At 58.0% G+C, this 20838-nt stretch overlaps 1 protein-coding gene across 1 annotated transcript; it reads right to left on the bottom strand.

Annotated features, from left to right (window-relative positions):
- Positions 1-18157: 18157 nt before the first annotated feature.
- Positions 18158-20486, bottom strand: LOC146405852 (uncharacterized). The gene is made up of 2 exons (XM_085015172.1): positions 20057-20486; positions 18158-19403 (listed from the first exon to the last, which is right to left on the bottom strand). Exons 1-2 carry the CDS (start codon positions 20224-20226, stop codon positions 18650-18652), a joined length of 924 nt encoding a protein of 307 aa, XP_084871298.1. The 5' UTR covers positions 20227-20486; the 3' UTR covers positions 18158-18649.
- Between the last annotated feature and the right edge of the window lie 352 nt (positions 20487-20838).

The following is a 20838-nucleotide window of genomic DNA, read 5'->3' as shown; positions in this document are numbered from 1 at the left end:
ATCCTTTAGCTGCGCCCTCAGTGGGTTTGGGCGCCTGGCCCTGCTTCCTATGGCAAAGCCAGCGTCCCCGATTCCCCCAAGACGTGCCGCTCTCAGCGCGTCCCCCTTACGGCATGGATTTGGTGGCTGTCAGCAGACGCGTGGGACCCTCACGGCTCAGGCGCCACCTGGGGCGGATGGCCTCTGCCGTTTCCGCCTCCCGGGCTCTGACAGCTCATCCCCGGCCGGGGACGGGTCTCGGGACGGGGAGGAGGGCGGCCCCCAGGAAACGATCCAAACCCTCTCCCTTCTCCCTTTTCTTCCCGACCCCCTTCAGGCTGTTGTAGCACAAAGTGCTTTCACCACTTTGCACAATGACACACAGTTCCACGGGGGGTGCGGCATCGCCACGTTAGGAATGAAGCTTCAAGGGTTTCGTTCCAGCTGAACACAGACAAAAAGAAAAGGCTTCACGACCCCAACACGCAGCCTCATTCACGATTTTGCCTCTGGGACTCACACACGAGCGTCGTGGTCGGAGGACGCTACTGGGCTGTGGACCCAGGAAGCTGCGTGAGGACCGGGTGACTGTGCTCACGTGAGCACCCCGAGCACCCCGCGTCTTCCCCAGGCCGACCCTGAGGCCTGGCTGGCCCGCCCGCTGCCTTAACCCAGGACGCGGGGGCTGCCCACAGCCTTCGTAGAGTAAGTCCTCAGTCAAGTGGCTTGGGATTTTTCTGCCTGGACACCAGCGTATGTGCTGTTTCTTTAAGAGCGCTGAGGAAATGTATGCCCAGAGTTCACGGCTGGAGTCGGGGTTGGAGGGACTTGACATCAGCGCCACCGAGTACTTTGTAAACTCAGTCCAGGGCCGGGCATCCCCTCCACGGGGGTGGGGGGCACCCTGGCTGCTCCCAGGAAGCCTCCGTCCCTCCCGCCCAGGCCCAGGGGCGGAGCTGGCCTGCCAAGTTCACATTAGGAGAATTCTAACTCTGCTTGGACACCAGCTCTCTCTGAAAGGCCTTCGCACTGCCTCTGAGCCGGACATTGTCCAATACAGGGAGCTGAAACGGACCCGTGGGTGAGCGGCTGCTTAGCGACAGACACGGGCCACGGCCCAGGCGGCAGCGCTGACCCACGGTGCCCTCTGACCTGCGGGAAGACCTCCACCTGATGTGCTCCGCTGGGAGGACGTGCGTAGGCAGGCGAGCGGGGACATGGCCGTGGGAGCGGTGCCCGCCGATGACAAAGATGGCACTCAACATGGCATTCGCTAAGCCCTGGAGTCTATGCCTTCGTTCTGCAAGTAGGCGTCGAATTTAATTCTGAAGCAGACCAGGCGAGTACTATCACTTGCATTTTCCAAATGAGGAGAGACAGGGCTTGTGAGTTTGGTTCACCTGCCCAAGGGCCGGGCATTGCACGTTGGGCCATCTAGGACTCGAACCCAACGCGTCTTCCCTGAGACCCTTTACCTCTGGGTGTCCCGGGTCGGAGGGACACGGCAGCCTGGGCGGCGGAGTCGCCATAACCGTCTCCCTTTGCAGTGGGACAGCTCACCTGACAGCCCACCTGGAAGCAGGTGTCGGTGAAAACAGCCTGCCGTGGAGACAGCCACAGAGGGAACAGGAGCCAGATTCTTTAACTCTCCAGATCCTTTAAGTGAACTAAGAGCTCTCCTTTGCGAAAGAGACGCAGAGGGAGAGAAGAAGCTCCCCTCTCCGCGCGAGGCACCTTCATCCACGCTATTTATTCCGTTAATTTCCTGCTTCTAAGCCCGTTATTCCTGAGGAGTTCTGGTTGAAGGGCAACCGAAAAGAGATCCTCTCAAGTGCTCCCAGTCCCCAGGCCCGCACCCCTTCCTCACTTTGGGGGAGAAACGTCCCGCGCCCCCTTCCGGGAGGGGGAGGAAAGCCCCTCAGCCCTCACAGCATGTCTTGGTCTTTGCTGACTTTGTCCTGTCACGTCCAGAAAGGCGGCGTGTCCCCTCCACGCCCAGGAGGCATCTGGAAGGGCGGTCCCTGCAGAGATCGAGTCCAACCCCAGCTTGGCCCGGCCTGGACCCCCCCAACCCCACCGGCCACTCATTCAGGGCCTGGGGAGGCTGGCAGAGGGCCGCCAGCTTCTCAGTCACGTCCCCACCCATTCTGTCTCCATCTGAAGCTGCCACGTTCTTTATCCAGCAGGCCTCCCTGGCCCGCGCCTGCTGCCACTTCCCGCCGCAAGGAAAACCGGGAGCCAGTGATTAAATCTGCAGCCGTTTGAGACGCTCACTCTCAGTCGGGTAGAGACGCATCTCAAACCTGACGAGTTCGGGGTTCAAATATGCACCGTGTGGAGCCAATTGTTCTTCCAAACACAAGGTCCCGACTTTGGGAAAACAGCTAAAAGTTCAGAAACTCTTGAGGATCAGGTAAGTATGACAAAGCAACGTTGAGATAAGCGCAGTAAGAATAAAGGAATTAGAAACTCACGAGTCATGCTTTCCTGGAAACGCCACTCGCCCTGAAAGACTGAGGGGCCGAGAGACACGGACGAACCCCATGCGTTCGCGTCCTTTCGAAACCCGGAGATCTCAAGCATAACGCAGACGTTTAGGGAGAAAAACAGGCCCAGCACTTACTCCACACCTTGCGGGCCCCGCAGAGAAGGCGGCGTTTGGACAGTTCTTAGACACTGGTCCTGGCTCCGTGCTGCTTAACGGGGGCCGAGACGCAGCCTGAAAATCTGATTTAGGGACACGTACGCTGCCTTCCCACCACTTTCCACATTTCCAGTACGTTCTAGAAAACGTATATAAAGCATCTCAGAGGCAGTGACAAACGGTGCTGCCGGCTGAGGAAAGGAAAATAACGTGGCCGGCTTTTGACTGTTTCCTGACAATCAGTGGGGCTGAGGTAGATCCAGTCAATATTTATGGGGTTCCCTCCGTCGAGGCAGCCCGGTCTAAAGCTGCCCCGCAGCTGCCGGAACACAGCGAGCGCACGAGGGCACGCGTGGGTCCGTGTGAGCAGCGGTGCCAGCGGAACGGAAGGGGCAAGACGTCGAAGAAGGGCTTCCGACGGAGTCGCTGAGCCACGCGCGTGCAGGGTGGACCCGTCCTGGCGGGAAAGCGGCTGTAAGCGTGGGCTTTCCAGCAACCTGGCCAGGAGGGTCTGGGGAGATAGCGCCCACGTCCAGCGCACCAGAAGGAGACAAGATGAGCGGAAAACGCAAAGGGAAATTTCTCTGACTGCCAGCAGTCAGCCCGTCAACACAGGAAACAGTTTCTGACAAACTGAATTGAATTTTTATACAGTTTTGAAGGAAAAATGCAACTTTTGGCTGCTACTCAGGGACATTATTAAGATCAAGAAACACAATAATTTGAAACAAGGAGGAAGGGGAACTCAAACAAAATTCTGATACAGCAAAAGGAACGTCAGGTAAATTAGAATACAAGGCAGAAACCTCAGGGAGAAAAAGAGGGTGTTCCCGTTGGCTGAATCGTGGCCCCTTTGCAATCCTAACCCCAGTACCTCAGAAGGTGGAAGGATTTTCTTTTCTCTTCTTCTCTTTTCTTTTCCTTTCTTTTTCGTTGTTGTCTTCTGTCTTTTCTAGGGCCACTCCCGTGGCATATGGAGGTTCCCAGGCTCGGGGTCACGTCGGAGCTGTTGCTGCCGGTTGATGTCTGAGCCACAGCAACGCGGGATCCGAGCCGCGTCTGCGACCTACACCACAGCTCAGGGCAACACCGGATCCTTAGCCCCTGAGCAAGGCCAGGGATCGATCCTGAAACCTCGTGGTTCCCAGTCGGATTCGTTTCCGCTGTGCCACAATGGGAACTCCAAGATTTTCTTTTTCTTTGCAGATATTTTACAGTTTGCAGATAGAGCTTTCACAGAGGTAATCATATTAATTAATTAGTTCATATATTTGTTTTATGGCTGCACCTGCAGCATGTGGAGGGTCCCAGGCTAGGGGTCAGATTGGAGCTTCTGCTGCAGGCCTACGCCACAGCCACAGTAGCACCAGATCCAAGCTGAGTTTATGACCTGTGCCACAGCTCATGGCCACTCTGGATAGATCTTTAACCCACTGAGCAAGGCCAGGGATCGAACCCACATCCCCATGGATGCTAGGCGGGTTCTTAACCTGCTGAGCCACGACGGGAACTGTGAGGTAGTCATGTGTGGATGAAGTGATCAGCTGGCCGGTGCAGCATGCCCGAGTCCGCCTACAATGGGGACAGGTGGGTGCAGACGGGGCGGAGAGGGGCTCGTTGTGAGTGTGGCTCCGGTGAGTCTGTTTTGTGTCTTATCTCAAGCTCCTGTGTATTGGAAATAAGTCTGGGACGTTCTCCGAAAGTCACATCTACCGAACACAAGCCCCTCTACCGCTGTCGCTTGGACACGAGGCGCGAGGCCTTCCTGCCCCAGGATGGAATCCATCATTCGCCAGACGGCAAATGCAGGGCGTTTTTGGCTCGTGTAGAACACAGACAATTTGCTGGAGCACAAGAGTTGACTTGAAGAAAGGGAATTTTTTTTTTTTTAAGTTTTTAAAGAATGAAAGTCTTTGCGCTCAGAGGGGAAAAATGATGTATATCTAATGGGCGCATTTGTGTATATTCATGAGGTCATTTCATACCTACATTAACCCCCTTCGTCCTCCGGTTTTAGAAATGTTCTAACCCTTCCAAAGGTGAGGAAAATTCAGAATAATTGTCAAGCATCTGTACCCGTAAATATTACTTCTTCATTAAGTACAATGATAATGAAACCCACCGGGAGTCGGGAGCCCGAGGTCGGCTGCACGAGGACGCGTCCTCCTGCCTTGATGTCCGCTGCAGTGACGCCTTCCCTTCGTCATTGTTTAAATGAGCCTGGTTCGAAAGCGACCCAGTGAACACGTCCCCCTTCACGCTCGTGAACGCACTTCTTAGTCTGTCGCCTAAAAAATCTTTGTCAGCCTTTTCTTTTCTTTATTTTGCTGAAGACTTCTGTGCCCTCTGCCAAGTCATGGACTTACAGCGCAGAGGCTGTACCACGCTTGAAACGCGATGAGACGAGGGGAGCCCGGACGGGAGCCCCCGAGCAGTGCCAGTGGAACGCACGCAGCGGATTCCGTGCCCGACGTCTGCCCACTGATGCTCGCACCCAGAGGATGGGAGTCTCCGTGTCCCTCCTCCTCCTTGTCAGGGACCGTCTGGGCCAGAGGAACAATGAGGCCCAGGCCAGCAGACAGGACCCGCACGTCTTCAGAAGCTCACTGTCCACAGAACCTTCTCGCTGTCCCGTCGCGCCAGGCCGGGGTCGCGGCAGGTGCGGTCCTGGGCCCAGGGCTCGGAGCAGAGCGTGTCTCTCCTCCCAGGTAGGACGCCTGGATCAGGTTCGGCCTGGCAGGTGCCTGCTGGGGCCCAAGCGGCAGAGCTTTGCCGGGGAGCAGACCGGCTCTGCCTTCGGGGCTTCACCTTCCACTTTGTGGTCCGGCATCTGGAGCTCCCCCTCCCACCCCCACATTTTCTCCTACACCTGATCCCCCAAATATGTATACGGGTAAAGGATAAAAATAGGACTGAGAACCGAAGAGTGGCGTTCCCATCATGATGCAGCGGAGACAAATCTGACTGGGAACCACGAGGTTGCGGGTTCCATCCCTGGCCTCCTCAGTGGGTTACGGATCCGGCGTTGCCCTGAGCTGTGGTGTAGGTCGCAGACGCGGCTCGGATCCTGCGTGGCTGTGGCTGTGGCTGTGGCGTAGGCCGACGGCTGCACCTCCGATTCGACCCCCTAGCCTGGACCCTCCGTGTGCCGTAGGTGCAGCCCTGAAAAGACAGAAGAAGACGAAGAAACAACAACAAAACCTGAAGAGTGACAGAGAACTGAAGAGCCACTTAATAAAAGCGTATTAGGAGTGTTTGGGGTAGAATTTAAAATGAATTTCAGGTATTATGAGCTACTCCAGGGCGTTCCTGTCATGGCTCAGCAGTAGCCAACCTGACTAGTATCCACGAGGACCAGGGTTCGATCCCTGGCCCCCTTCAGTGGGCGAAGGACCTGGTGGCATCGCCATAAGCTGAGGTGTGTAGGTCGCAGACGTAGCTCGTCCAGGGTCCGTGGTGACTGAGGCTGTGACATAGGCCAGCAGCTGCAGCTCCAATTTGACCCCTTGCCTGGAAACTTCCATATCCTGCAGGTCAGGCCCTATAAAGAAAAAAAAAAAAAAAAGAAAGAAAGAAAGAAAGGAAAAAAAGAGCTACTCTAGAGACTTATAAATGCAAATAAAGTAGTTACATCTTATAAATAAAATTCCTTATTATATCCAAATGTGGTCATTCTCTTGCCCTTTGCCCTGCAAACATTTGGTTTTTAAAATATGTATTTTCGGGAGTTCCTGCTGTGGCACAGGGGTTAATGATCCAGTGCTGTCTCTGGGGTGGCTCGGGTTTGTCCCCCACCCAGTGCATCGGGTTAAGGATCTGGCATTGCCAGAGCTGTGGCCTGGGTTGCAGCTGTGGCTCGAATTTGACCCCTGACCCGGGAACGTCTGTGCGCCTCAGGTGTGTCTGGGAAAAAAAGAACCAAAAAGACACCGGTCCCTGTTGGCACTCAGAGAGTGGGCAGCGGCTCAGGCCCCAGACTCCTGGATCAGCCCGAAGGCCGTTTGCCTGGAAGAGGTCGTCGGGCCTCTCACACCTGTTCTCGGCAGCGGGGGCGCAGGGGGCGGGTGAGTGAAGGGAAAGCCAAGACCTCGCTGAGCAGCCAGGGAATCAGAGTCCTGACCCGACAAGAACCGTGGGGTTGGACACCCAGGAGGTGATTCAGATCTCGTGCTGCAGATGGGGCTGCAGGTGACAGGCCTCCAGGACAGGCCTGGCCCGGCCAGCATCCCTGCACCTGCCAGCATCCCTGCCCGGCCGGCTCCCTGCCCAGCCTGCAGGTGACCAGAGGGAACGGCTGGGAGCCCAGCACCTCCCCCACGGAGGTGGGCTGGCGGGGACCCACTGGTTCTCCCAGGAGAGTGACTGGCAGTAAGGAATCGGAGCCACGAGGCAGGCTCAGCTTCTTTTCTACCCAAGCGGGGTCTTCACCAAGGCAGCTCTATCCCGAAAACAGCCAAGGGCCCAAAAAATCCAACAGGCGACCAGCTCCCGATAAGGACTGGTCCCCTCCTCTTCCCGTACTGGAAAATGATCCCCCTCGGCGACTTGCCACGGCTGCGCGTGTGCAGGCCAGGTGAACACAGGCCTCTGTGCCCCTCGGGCTGGGAACGCCGACGGAGGGCTCGGCTGCCCGCCGCCCCTTCCGAGTCTGCGCGCCCGGGACTTTCACTCGCGTTTACTGCTCTGCCTGCGGGGGGCGCTGGCGGAGGGGGGTCCTCGCCAGGCCTGGGCCGTCCTTCGGGTGCTATGGGAATCAGTGCACCTTTCTGGGCAGCTCTGGGCTTGGGGACACCGCGGACATGGTCTCTCCCTCTGCCCCTTGGTTCTCAAGGAGAAGGTTTATGTGGCGCTGCAGCGACAGCGAGAACAGTGCCAGGGCCGATGCCGAGCCTGCCGCGGTGAGGACACGGGCAGCCAACGGCGCCTGGTCTGGCTGCTGGTGGCCGGTGGGTGGCCACAGGGCAGCCCAAGGCCAATGTCAGGAGTGGGGGTGGCGGGATGCTCACGAGAGGCAGACTGTTCTGCTGGTTTCTTTTCACTGTGATTTTTTTAAAAATTGAGGGTTTTTTTGAAATTCATGCAAAATAAGAAATTAAAAGTCCATTTATTTTCACTTTTTAATGGCGACTGTACATCTATCCTCCAGTGAGAAAAATAATTCACACCAATGTGATTGGGGAAATTTGCCACTTCATAATCCTTAATCCCTGTGTATTTATTTCCAACAGCCTGAGAGAAGGAAACAGGAAATTAGTGGGAGGGGAAAGTGACGCCTCATGTGGGTCCGTCCCCCTGACGGCACTCGGATCCACAGCTGCTGGAGGACGTGACGGCGTCTGTGGGAGATGCAGCCGCGCCTGTGACAGGTGCTGGCCGCCTGGGCCGGTGCTATAGCTGTACAGACAGCCCGCAGCCTGCGGGGCCAGCAGCTGGTTCCAAGACTCCACTCCTTCCCGTGGTGGCCGGGCTCCTGCACCCAGAGTCGGCTGCCCTCTGGGCTGGTGCACGTGTCTCCGCTGCTGCCCGTCCAGCCCCGTCCCCCTGGGCCAGTGCTGCCCGGGGAGCAGGCGTGGCCGGGGGCAGGACACCTCGCCATCCCCGACCGTCCCTCCAGCAGCCCCTGGTGCTGCTGCTGAGCCTGGAGACGGAGACGCGAGGGCATGACAGGGCCCCACGCGGGGGCGGGGCATCCACCAGGCCTGACACGGCAGGTGCTACAGAAATGCCCTGAGAGGGGCCGGGGGCTCAGTCCGATATGGGCCCCAGTAGAGGGTCCAGGTTGGTTTTAACAGAATTGCAAGAGCTTCAGTTTAAGTCAGTTGTTTTTCAAGCCCCCCTTAAAAATGGAGAATCAAATACCAGGCTCAGAATCGACGACTGTGATGCAGCTCTGCTGGAGACGGAGGGGGCCTGTGCGTCCAGGCCCGGGGCCGGGCGTGGTGGCCGCCAGGGTCACTGCTCAGCCAGGGAAGGGCCGGGCAGGTGGAGCCCAGCCGCCCTCCTGGGGAGGGGCCCTACCCACGGCCCAGTTCCCATCCCCACCCACCCTTGGTGCATTTTGTATTTACAGCTTAGTTATGATTTTATTTCAACTCACGTGCGGCGGAAAGCAAACGCCTGCCTCACACTTTGGTTTGAAAGTCCTCGGTGTTCTCCGGGTGTATTCCATCTGCTCGCACAGTGAGAAAGAGGCAGGGACGCTCCGGCTTCCCCGCGTGCTGTCTGGGGACAGTGTGGTTTTCCCTTCTCACCCTGGGCACTGTCCCCGAGGATGCTGGACTTAGAGGACCACAGCAGAAAGGGACGGAGAGGTGGGGAGGCGACGAGAATGAGCCCGGAGAGAAAGCGGCAGCCTGTGTGCAAAGGCTGTCCCTCCAGGGACAGCCACGGCGAGAGCCTGAGGTCTCGGGGCAGAAGGGACCACGCGGCCAGCGATGCAGCGACGTCAAGTCCACTCCTCACCTCCGAGGAGAGCCCGGCCCCTCGAGACGGGACAGTGGGGGCTGGTGGCCCTCTGCTCCTCACGCAGAGGTGACCCACCCCTCGCGCCTCCCATGGCCCTGCTGTCCTCAAGCTGGAGCCAGACGGGGCCTTGAGGTGCAGGTGAGATTTGTGGAGGAGTATCTTCCTGAGAACAGAAATCAGACGGAGGAAACACGGGCGCTGGGGCTCAGTGCAAAGGGAGCCACAGAGTCCAGACACGGAAGAGGGGGAGCGGCCGCCCCCAGGAAGTGGCCAGGGGCCGTGGGGCACATGACGGAAGGACCTGGCCGACCCTGGGGAAGAGGGAAAAGAAAGAAGCAGAAATAATTCGATTGAGGTCAAGAGAATAGGAGCTAACAGAGTGAGACAAGACGAATCGTCACGCAGGGAGGAGAAAGAGGGACACGAGGCGTCTGTCCTCAGTTCAGCTCCACAAAAGGCCAGGCAGGTGGGGACAACCACGAGGTTATGTCACTCATGCAGCAATTGTGCAGAAGTCAGCACTAACCTTCAAAAGGGTCAGAGCACTGGGCTTCCCTTGGCAGCAAAGGGAGACACAGAATCCTCCTGTGTAAGCTGACCATTGCCTGAAGCTCGGCGACGCTGGACCACAGCCACGAGGCCCAGGCTCCCGGCTGGGGTGGACGTGGGGGTCAGGGCTGGGGTAGGTATTGGGGTGGACGTGGGGGTCGGGGGTTGGGGGTGGACGGTGGGGGCGGTGGGATTCCTTTCCTGCTCAAGGTTGGGTGTCTGGCTGTGGACCACGGACGGCGTCCGCGGCCAGGATGAGCGGGGCCTGGGCTCCCGGCGCGGGGGAGCCCCTGAGCAAGTGCCTTGCCCCTCTGCTGTGTGGCGTCCCCAGCGCAGCCCTGGGCAGGGAGGCCCTTGCGGAGCCCAGCACCAGCCGAGGTGACACCCTTCCCCCCGAGGGAGGGACCGACACACCTATGGGGGAACCGCCCTGCAGGGCGAGTGTGCCGGGGCGCTGCCCACCAAGAGGGGCGACCCCTGCTCCTCCGCTCACAGCGAAGATGACTGTTCTAATCTAGAGAAAGGAATTGGGTTTGAGGCCCTTTTAATTTCTGAAACAGTTGGGTAGTAAGTAGAAGCCTTAGTCCTCAGTCTGCCATTCGGTAGTTGGCGCCCCACCCCCGGCCCAGAGCCTGGCAGGTGCTGTGAGCCCGGGAGGAACACCTGCCACGTGGGAGCAGAACTGCAGCTCAGCCCATTAAGGTGCCGGGACCGGGGAGCACAGTGCTGGGGGCTGGTCAGCATGGACTGCTGTGTCCTGACACCCCCCCACCCCCATGTGGCTCTCGCGTGCGCACACACACGCACACACACACACACACACACAGACACACACACGATTTCAGCGTTTAGCAGCTTCTGTCATGTCCCCATCATGGTCGACCAAGCCGCTGACCCGACATCACCAGCGTGTGACCAGGTGGCTGGTTCCAGCCGGTCCAGCGTGTGACCAGGTGGCTGGTTCCAGCAGGTCCAGCGTGTGACAGGTGGCTGGTTCCAGCAGGTCCAGCCCGGCTCCCGAGCCCCAGGAGGACGAGGCCTCCGGGGAAGCATGTGTTGCCCTCTTCCTCGCTCTGGCTAATCTTACCAGCGGGCCCTTGGGATGGTTGCCGTTCAGGGGCTTCCCGGCTACATTTGACCCCCTCACAGCTGCCTGCTCCCGTGCGTGGGGCTGAGGAGCAGCTGTGGGCGGCTTGCTGGGTGCCTCTTCCCCCCGCCCCCGCCCGCCGGCCGCCCCTGGCATCTGGCTTGGCCTTGAGGATCGGATACCGGGCTTCCCACCCGGGGGCGGTGGGGGGGAGCCCTGGCCGCTGTGACCAGGCCCTGGGCAGAGCCCGTGGGGGGCGGCCTTAGGAAGCCGCCGTGCTGGGCGCTGCCATCTCGAGGTTTTGGGGAAGAGCCCGCAGATGCTGCCCAGAGCCTGTCTCACCGCCACCTCTGGGGCACAGCCCGGACGTTTGGGAGGCAAAGGAGGTGGAGTGCCCCCCAGTACCTGGCTCTCATCCTCTGGACCCCGCAGGCTCCACATGCACGTCTCTGTTAAGGCAGCTGCCCCCCTCCCTGCCCTGCAGCCCTGGACACTCAGAGCAGTCACCTAAGGGTCTCAGGGGCCCTTCCCGACAACAACAAATTCGCATTTTTATGTGCGGGTGGATGGAGGCAGCCTGGGGACCACGTGGCTGCTGGAGGGAGACAGGCGGACGTCCCCCTTGGGACCCCGTGCGCCCCACCCTGCAGGGACCGCAGGGCAGGGTGGGGCTTGGGCGGGCGGGAAAGAGGAAACGCGCTGGGTCCTGTGAGCTCTGGAGGGAAAGAGCAGCCTGGAGCCCAGGCCCTGCTCGTCCACTGCCCTCCTGGATTCTTAGCGCAAATTAACACGCTTGTCTAAACTGCCTAACTACCCGACACTCCGACCTCCAGGGCCCTGCATGCAGCTCCAGGTCAGACCCTCTACAAACAACCACCCCTGGGGAGGGGGAGGGGCAGGACAGAGAAAAAGCGGCCCTGGTGGGGGTGGGGAGGCCCTCTTTGTTGCTGCCAAGCCCCGGGGGGCGGCGAGGACAGAAGCCCCAGGATAGGGAAGGAGCTGGTGGGGGTGGGGGCGGGGCCCTGTGCCGCTTCCTCTGGGCGCATCTCCACAGTCAACGTGATTGTCGGTGCTTTGCGGATGAGAGAGCAGGAAGGAGCATTAACTGACTTCACGCCTCAAGGCTTGATGGTCAAGTGCCAGTGGCCGGACGGCAAGGCCACTGCCGCCTCGCTCCACCTGCGACTCGCGAAGCAGAATTGGGCCACTCCTCTCTGTGGTCGGTGACACAGAATGACGCCCAATGCGAGCAGCCTAAGGCGGCTCAGAAAAGGACCGGCTTCCTCTGAGGTTCGTTTGTCAGAGGTGCCCACTAACAAACAAAATACAGCATCGTCAAAGGTGGCAGGATTTTCAGAGCTCGCAGGAGCATCAGCCGCGAGGGCGGAGCAGGCTCTCATCACCCCGGGGCCTCGGGTGTGACTCAGCATTTCTGGACCTGCATTTCCGGGTCCACAGAGTGGGAGCGTCAGGTCTTCCGAACCCTCCCGGGGGTGACAGGCTGCGAGGGCCCTGAGCCCCGAGCGGCACGGTTGTTGCGGAATGAGAACCTGGTTGGTGTTCTTGGGTTATTGCTTCGGGGAGACGTTCCTGCGTGACAGGGGGCTGTGTTCTGGGGCTCAAAGCACCCTTTAGGTCTCTGGGGCATATGTACTCATCTGATGTGCCCTAGAGCCTCGGCCAAGACCCACTCAGGTGACGAGCCCTGAGTTAGGAGCGAAACGCCGTCTGGCTTTGTACACTCTCAGGTGCTTTGGATGCGGAGAAGGCCGGCCTTGAGCTCTCGGCGGCGGTGACCCCGCAGGACGCTGGTGGGGGACGTGGAGCGGTCGGTCCTGCCGCAGAAACGAATCACACTCCTGGCCTTCTCCCCAGAACCTGCTCCCAGGCTGTCGACCGGCCCTCACCCCCTTTCCTCCCTGCCGCTGTATTGACAGTGAAGCTGCCCGAGGGGACAGTTCAGAAGTTGCCCGTCTGCATGTCCATGACCCCATCAGAGGCGAAGCGTGTCCCTTGTGAGTGTCGGCAGGCCCAGGGACCCGTGTCCTCCAAGTCACGGCACGCAGCTGGCTCGTCGCACGTGTCCGGCATCTAGAGGCACCTGTCCAGGCCAGGGTCGGGGCCTCTGTCCCTTGGATGTCAGGCCGCCTGCCTGGCCTTGGTGGGAACCGCATGGCTGCGGCACGGGCGTGCAAAAGGCAGCCGTTCCCCTCGCCGGGTCTGTCCTTGCGTCCTGGGATCTTCAAGCCCAACTCTGGAGGAAGTCTGCCGCCCTGGGGGGAGGGGGCGTGTTGAAAGGGATTTACGGGTCTGCTTGGACTTACGTCCCGTGTTGGCTGCTTGCTGTGGGCAGGACTCTTCTGATGGATTGTTAGGGACAGAGTGTATATTAGAAGCTGCTGTTTTTCTTTCTGAGACATGACGCGGCCATTGCATTAAGGGTTTTATCAGATCTTGGTAACTTTCACATTTTCTTCATCGCATTTGCACACGAGACGTTATAAAGAGACTTCTGTATTTAAAAAATACAAATATTTAAAAACATCTGAAACTGCAGATTTGAGGTGAATCCCATAGTTTTCACATACGTCTCTACCATACTGTCCCAAGGGTGTGTGATCAAGTTTCCGTGAGCAGAGTCCGTGATGCCCACGGTGCTTTCGACCTCACAGGCTTATCCGGTGTCTTCAAACAGGTGCCCTGGAGGAGAGCCATCACGGGCTCGGAAGACTGTGTTTAGAGCCTTCTCATTTGCCTTTACCAGGGGAAATAAAACCTCTTCCACCTTGAATTTCCAGACACAGGCTGGAGATTTTAACCCGTTCATACCCTCCAAGGCAACAATTTTAGGAACCAAATACGCTCATCCTCTGGGGCAGCAGTGAAGTTCTGCTGCTGAGCCGTGTGTCTTGGTGCATGGCCTACAGGCAGCTGCTGTTCTGCTCCTTTCTGGACGGGACCTCATCTCAATGCCCAGAAGGTGACATAACTGGGGTGAAGCAGACAGGCGGAAGACGACGTTTGAACACTGTCCTTGGTTGTATGAAATCTGTTTCTTCTAAGCTTACCTTTAAGTCGTTGCAAAATACGATGGAAACAGACGAGGAGGAAGGCAGCCACGGAAGTCTAAGGTGCGTTTCAAAGGCCCTGCCTCTTTCCAGGACAAGTTCCTTTTCTTGGTGTACCGTGCTGGATATTAAATAAAGTATGTGCATGGTTTCTCTCTCAGTAATGAATTCGGGAAAAGGTAATTTCTTGCAGTTAAATGATTACCACGGCACCATCTTTTTAGCAAAATTAAAGAAGTAATTAAAATAAAACCATTTTATGCCATGTGCTTTTCTGGAAATTTCCTTTTTGTTTGTCAACTCTGTGACTCAGTCATTAAATGCTGGAGTGACCTTGGGTGACCATGAGGAAAAAGTGGAAACTGGAGGCCTTTTGGCTGTTAGGTCTGGAGCACAAGGATACAGTGCTGGTTAAGCCAAAGAAAACTCGCTAGCAAATTTATACCTCCAGGGAAGCCGAGGTCATTTGTTGTAACGGAGCCTGCTTCACCAGCATCCATGAAGATTGAATAGTTACTAACTGCAACTAAAAATTGAAATGCAACACTGAAATTTCAAGAAAGATTGAATTGTTCCTAAAACCCAGATGAATATCTGGCACAGTTTAAGGGTGTCCATCGGTGTTTATGGTTGTAGTTATTAGAATACTGACTTGTAAAAATCACAGTACACATGGCAAATATGTGTGGCCGACATGACCAATAAAGAGTTAATATTCAAAATAGAAAAACAGCTTGTACAAGTCAACGTAAAAAAAAACCTGATTCAAAGTGGGCTGAAGACATTTCTCCAAAGAGGAGATGAAGATGGCCAAGGGGCAGAGGGAAAGATGCTCAACATGCTAATCAATGCAAATGAATGCTAATGAATGCAAATGAATGCTAATCAATGCAAATCAACACGAATCAATGCAAATCAAAACCATAACGAGATATCGCCTCACACCTATCAGAATGGCCATCGTCCAAAAGAACACAAACAGTACCTGTTGGCTAGGAGGTGGAGAAAAAGGAGCCCTCACGCACTGTTGGTGGGAATCTAAACTGGTACAGCCACTGTGGAAACCAGTATGGATTTAAGATGAAACTACTATATGGCCGGCAGTTTCACTCCTGGGTCAAACACTAATTTGAAAAGATACATGCACCCCAGTGTTCATAGCAGGAATTTTTACAATAGGCAAGACGTGGACGCAACCTACGTGTCCATCAACAGAGGACAGGATCAAGATGTGGTACTTACATGCAGTGGACGACGACTCAGCCGTGAAAAGAATGAGATGATGCCATTTGCAGCCACCTGGGTGGACTTGGAGGGCACGGTGCTGAGTGAAATCAGACAGAGAAAGGCAAATACTGTGGATATCACTTACATGTGGCATCCAAACCAGAGAATATAAAAGAAGAAGCAGACCCACAGATGCAGAGAACAAACTAGTGGTTACCGGGTGGGGGGGAGAGGGAAGGCGGGGGCAAGATAGAGTGGGGGGTCAGAGGTCAAAGCTATTAGATATAAAATAAGCTGCAGGGATATATTGTTCAGTGCAAGGGATATCCCGTATCTTACAATAACAACATAGAGTATAACTTTAAAAATGGTGAATCGCTCGATTTCACACCTGCAACTTGTATAATATTGTTCATCAACTATACTTCAATATAAAAAGTCAGCAGATATGAACAGGAAAACAATTAGAGTACCTATTCAAAATATCCTGTGATGTTCAATGTTTCAATGGCTAGAACTTTAGCATATTGCCAGTTAAAAATTTAGCAAGCACCCTGCCTATACGCCACCTGGCATTTAAACCATCATCCCGTCAGTGGCTTGGGTCACCCTCTCACGTCACGTGCTAGGCCTTTCTCTGTATTTATTTAGCACCTGCCTCTTTGGAACTATATTTAGGATGTGCTATTTCCGCTACGGGAAAGACGTCCCGCCTGTCACTGCAGGGCCACGGAGAGAACTCCTGCCGTGGCTATTGATGATAAACACAGGCCAGCGAAGCAGACTGTGACATTGCTTTTGGACCAGAGCCTCAGCCCTTAGCAGCGCTTTTGCAAACATGAATGAGATGACGGTGCGTCTTGTTCTCTGCATTGTCTTTCTTTGACATTTGTTAGGACAGTGGGTGTGTGTTGATATCATTATTTTGTGTCGTCAGTACACACAATTGCTATTTCAAGAAAACAAAGCACAATCAGTTCAGCCTCAGGACGGAAGCGCAGCCCCGTGGAGGGCGGTGGAAGCCGTGGTTCCACACGTTGTTTGGAGAGAAAGGTTGGCGCTGGTGAAGCCGTGAGTCAGTGTGATGACCAAGCTCTAGGCCACGACCCTCGGGGACAGGTGCGGGTGGCAGAATGGGGAAGCGGTGCTCTGGTCGCTGTGTGTGGGGACCCCAACCCCAGGCGGCGGTTAATGAGGGAGGCAGAGAGGTGGGGAGGGACCCATGCCGTCTACAGGAGACCCCCCCAGCCCCCGGCTCGCCACCCCCGGAGGACACGGGGAAAGATGTGTGTCCGTGAGCAGGCGGGGGGCTCCCACCATCTCACCAGATGCTGACTCTCCCAGAGCCTGGACCTCGGGCGGCCAGCCTCCAGGACTGGGGGACATCACGGCCATTGTTGATAAGCCGCAGTCTAAGGTCCTGCCCGAGCAGCCTGCGGGGCCCGGGACAGCGGGGAGCGGAGGAGGAGGGCTGGTGGGTGACTGGAAGCAGATGCCGACCCCCTCAGGAGGAGCCTTGCCCCGGGGACAGCGAGGCCCTGCTTCCCGCTCCAGCCTGGCCTTCTGTCCGTGGCAGGTTGACTCGCTGGGGGGCGAGCCGTCAAACACGCAGCTCCCATGTGGCCTGAGGAGCAGCTGCCCTCCAGACTTTCCTTCTGTGGGGCCCCTGGGGTCTCCCTGAGCTCTCGCTTCCCCGTCCCCCCAAAGTGAGCTCGCCCTGTGACAGCCTCTGCTCCCGCCCCGGCTTAGCTGGAGATAGAGGTCGCCTTTGTCTGGACGGTCTGTGCTGATTGTATGTTCACGTCCCAGCTGCCAGCTCGGGCTGCGGGCCTGAGCCCCCCACCCCCGAAGCGGGGGGCAGACAGCCGACCATCCCGTGCGCAAAGGAGACCTCACCACAGGGCTCCCGTCCGGCCCGTCCCTGGCAGCCCCACCCCGGAAGGGCCCGGGGCACAGGTGGAGGGTGGGACGGCCAGCAGGGGGCTTTAGGGGGCGCTGGGGGCTTCCAGCCATGAAGCACCTCCTTTCTGGGTTCAGAGGCAGAGAGAGCCTGACACCCCACTCTCAGGGGGAAGAGTTGCGTTTGAATCTTGCCAGGAAGCAAGGCTGGGGACTCTTGGGGTGAGGGGGGCGCAGGGGGAGGGGCCGGAGGGGGCGTCGTGGCCTGAGCTCCTCCTGCCTCCTTCAGCCAGGACCTTGCAGCCTGGGGACACCCAGGCCCCCGATCACTCAGGGGAGATGTGTCCGCGTCCGCGTCCGCCCTCCTCCTTCCGGGACGGACGGCCTTTCACGGTCGCTGGCTTATTTAATCCTGGCCCCGACGGGGCGCTGAGGGCCTCGCGCACAGGAGCCCGGCTGGCTGACCCGCGTGGAGGCCACACTTGGGTCCACTTCCTCTCGGAGCGGCTACACTAAGCGTCACCACCGAGGGCGACCTTCCAGGGAGGCCGCGCCGCTTGGAAAGGGTCCGCCGAGCGAGGACAAGGTCAGGGCGTCGCTGTCCCCCTTCGCGGCCACCGCACCAGGCCGGGCGTTCCCCACTCGCGGGGTCCTGGCGGGCAGAGGGTCCCCGGGTGACTCTGAGGGCACGTGGGCGGGCGACTCCGGCTGCACCGGAAATCGCGGCGTGCTGGGCTTCCACGCTTCTCGGCATTTTCCTTGTCCATGATTCTCGGGAGTCTCCCGACAGCCTGGGAACTTACTGGGCCACGTGGAGCCAGGGGACGGGCTCGTCGCTGGAGGGGGCCCGTGCCAGCAGCAGCCGCGTCACCCTGGGGTCCTGGGCGGCGGCTGGATGACCCCCACGCCCCAGCCATGCCGTCTCCAAGCGCTTCATCCGGGCCCTGGGTTAGCTTTTGTCCTAATTTGCATGGTTTTTACGGAAGGCCTCTGGCACAGCGGAAGCCCAGAACCAAATCAGCGATTCCATCGCCGTTGCTGCGCGGAGGTTCGTGAGGTTTGTGGTCTCTTCATCAAGCATGTCGTTAAATGTTATAAAATGAAACCATAAAAACCTTGTCTGGGAAAATTTCGTGTCTCTCCAGAGGCGCCAAATGTGCTCCAAAGCTAAACTGCTGGGGAGGCTGGAAAAGGTTAGCCTGAAATTTTAGTAAACTCGCTTAGATGAGACAGTCAATCTAGCCATTAAATTGTTTTTAATAATTTAAACTTTTGAAATAAAAATAAACGTTGAAAGAGGGCTGGTACCGAAAAACAGCGTCCTTCTGAAGAGCCCAGACCCTGCAAAGGTCAGATGTTGAATCACAGCTCTGACCAAGACCCACGGGGTATTTGACATTAAAAAAACAAATCACCCTTTGCTCGGAGACGGTGAGACTCGCCCGTGTCTGCTCCTCCTGCCCCTTAGCGCTTGGCTGCCGGCAGCCTCCATCTGCAACGCCCATCCCCGCGTTTTAAACGTTTCACCTTTACAATGAAAACTTTATACTCGTTACTGACAGCAAGACTACCACGTGCCCCCCAGGAACCACCTCTCTCCCTGCGCCTCCTCTGCGAGTGAACGCACAGCAGGAAGGGATGCCTCTGCTGGACAGGAAGCCAGAACGAGTGGGACGTGCGCTCCCGTGTCGCTCACACCTGCCCTTTGCTCCTGGAGAAGGAGCTTAAAAGTCAGCCATAAGGACAGTTGACCCCCCCACAAAATACATCAGTGCTGTGAGAGCCGGGGGTGGGGGGAAGGGGAGCGGGGTGCCATTTACATCGTACCAGCACAGCGCCCCCACCCCAGATGGCAACATGCAACTTCCTGCCTCCTGTGGGGGAGACAAGGGCCCCAGGCACCAGACGGCCTGTGCAAAGGCCCTGGGCCCGGGCAAGCCTGGCTCTGTCCGGAACAGCAAGCAGCCCAGTGTGGCTGACCAGGAGTGAGGGGGAACAGAGCCCCAAGACTGTAAGGAGGCGCCTTGGCGGGACCTCGAGGTCTCCCAGCGTGATGGGTGATGAGAAGGGCTTGGGGCTGAAGCAGGGAAGGTCCTGCCGCAGGAGGACAGGCCGGGGAGAAGCAGAAGCTGACCCAGGAGGGCGCGGGGGGGACGGCCGGCCTCCGGCATCTGGGGGAGTCAAGCGTGGGGGAGGTTCTGGCTCTGCACCCGGACAGCGGCGGTTTTCTGAGGGGAGGCAATGACCCGGCCAGCGGTCCAGGGCCATTCCACACCTGGCCTCCTGGACACCTCGGGCCCGAGGTCCCCACGGGGATGCCGGCAGAGAACGGGGTGGAGGAGCGGTTTCATCCTCTCGTGGAGACGTGACCTTGAAGACGCCCGATTTTGGACAAATGAGTTCTGACCTTTCAGAGTGAGGATCCACGTTCCGGATGCCCTTCCAGCGCCTGCACGGTTCTGGCAGCAGCAGCACCGCGGGGAATCTGGACCAGGGAGGTGGGGGTAAGTGTCTGCTCTTTTTGGGCGGCCTCCTTCCCGGGCCAGCCTCGCGGGGCCAGCGCACCTGGGGCCAGGGAGCCGCAGACACCAGGTGACCTGAGGGAGGCAGAGGGAGGGGTGACTCCGATCCGGCCGCGGGGACCCCTGGACCCTGCTGCACACGGTGACCTTTCGGTGAACAAAGTGAGAAGGAAAGGCCAGTGGCCTTCGGGACGCGCGGGAGCCACAGAGCTGTGACCTCGGGAGGAGCCGGCCCAGGGCCAGCCGTCACAGACAGCTTGGGGACCTGCCTGGCCTCGAGCGTCTTGAAGACGAGCCTTCGTTCCTCCTTTATGCCCAGTGCCTGCCGAGCTCAGCACCTGCGTCCACGGGGTCGTCAGGGAGCAGAGGGTCACAGACCTGCACGTCCCAAAGATGCTGCTGGGTCAGGAGGGGAGGGCAACGCGCACGCTGCCAGGTCACCAGGGAGGGGCAGGGTTTGGGGTGAGCGAGGAGTCCCGGGGCCAAGGGGTCCCCTTTAGGTCCAAGGCCATCTGAAGCTTCCCGTTTGGACCCGCGCAGCTTCTCTAGAGGGAAACATTTATCTCCTCCCTCTCGGTTTCCTCAAGACGAGTGAAAACCCCGTCACTGTCCTCACCTGGTCGCCCGCGAAGTCACCTGCCGGGGCGTGCTGGCCGCCGAGCCCTCTTGCCGCGTCCCGCAGGGCAGAGCGACGCCCTTCGCTGCCCCTGCACAGCCGCTTGGCTGCCTGGGGGTCACTGTGGGTATCTGTGGTTGGTGACAGGAGAAATCCTTGGGGTTGAACATCTAAGAAACCAACTATGAAATGATCAAATCCCCAAATAAAAACAACCTTGAAAACCATCAGTCCCACTGATTTTCAAATACCTCGTGCCACGCTACCCCTCTCTGAACTGAATTCAGGGAGGAAGCTGAGTGGAGCCACCCCCAGGGTGGGGCCCGCACCACTTCAAGAGGGGGTGGGGCTGGTGTCCCCTGGTCCCCACCCTGACACCTGGCCCCGCCGTGGCCCCGGGGAGGCCCCAGGACTTGGGGGTGGAGGAGCACGGCTCTCCGCCACTGCTCTAGCTTTAAGCTCAAGCCAATGCTCGAACCAGCTCTCTGTCTCCACAGTAACAGCCTTGCCAAGCAGCTGTGTGTCCACACAAAACTGCCAGCTGAGGACAGGGTCCTTGGCTGGGCGCTGGCGCTTGCAGCAGACAGCTGGGCTGCAAGGAAGACTTCGTGCTCCAGTGTGGGGGACGGAGGAGAGGGCTCGGTTCTAGGCTGTGCTGGGGGACCCGTCGGGGCTTAGCAGCTGCAGAACCTGAGCAATTCCCGAATCTTTCCAGCGGTGGGCAAGCTTTGACAGAACTCTGTGCGGCTCCATGAGTGAGGGATGGGCACTGGTCAGGCGCT

This window comes from Sus scrofa, chromosome 1, assembly GCF_054392235.1.
Source record: "Sus scrofa isolate SSC_HxYL_T2T_F1_AM1 chromosome 1, Sscrofa_HxYL_maternal_Yorkshire_Landrace_v2.0, whole genome shotgun sequence".
Lineage (NCBI taxonomy): Eukaryota > Metazoa > Chordata > Mammalia > Artiodactyla > Suidae > Sus > Sus scrofa.
This window is presented reverse-complemented; position numbering and strand designations above follow the sequence as displayed.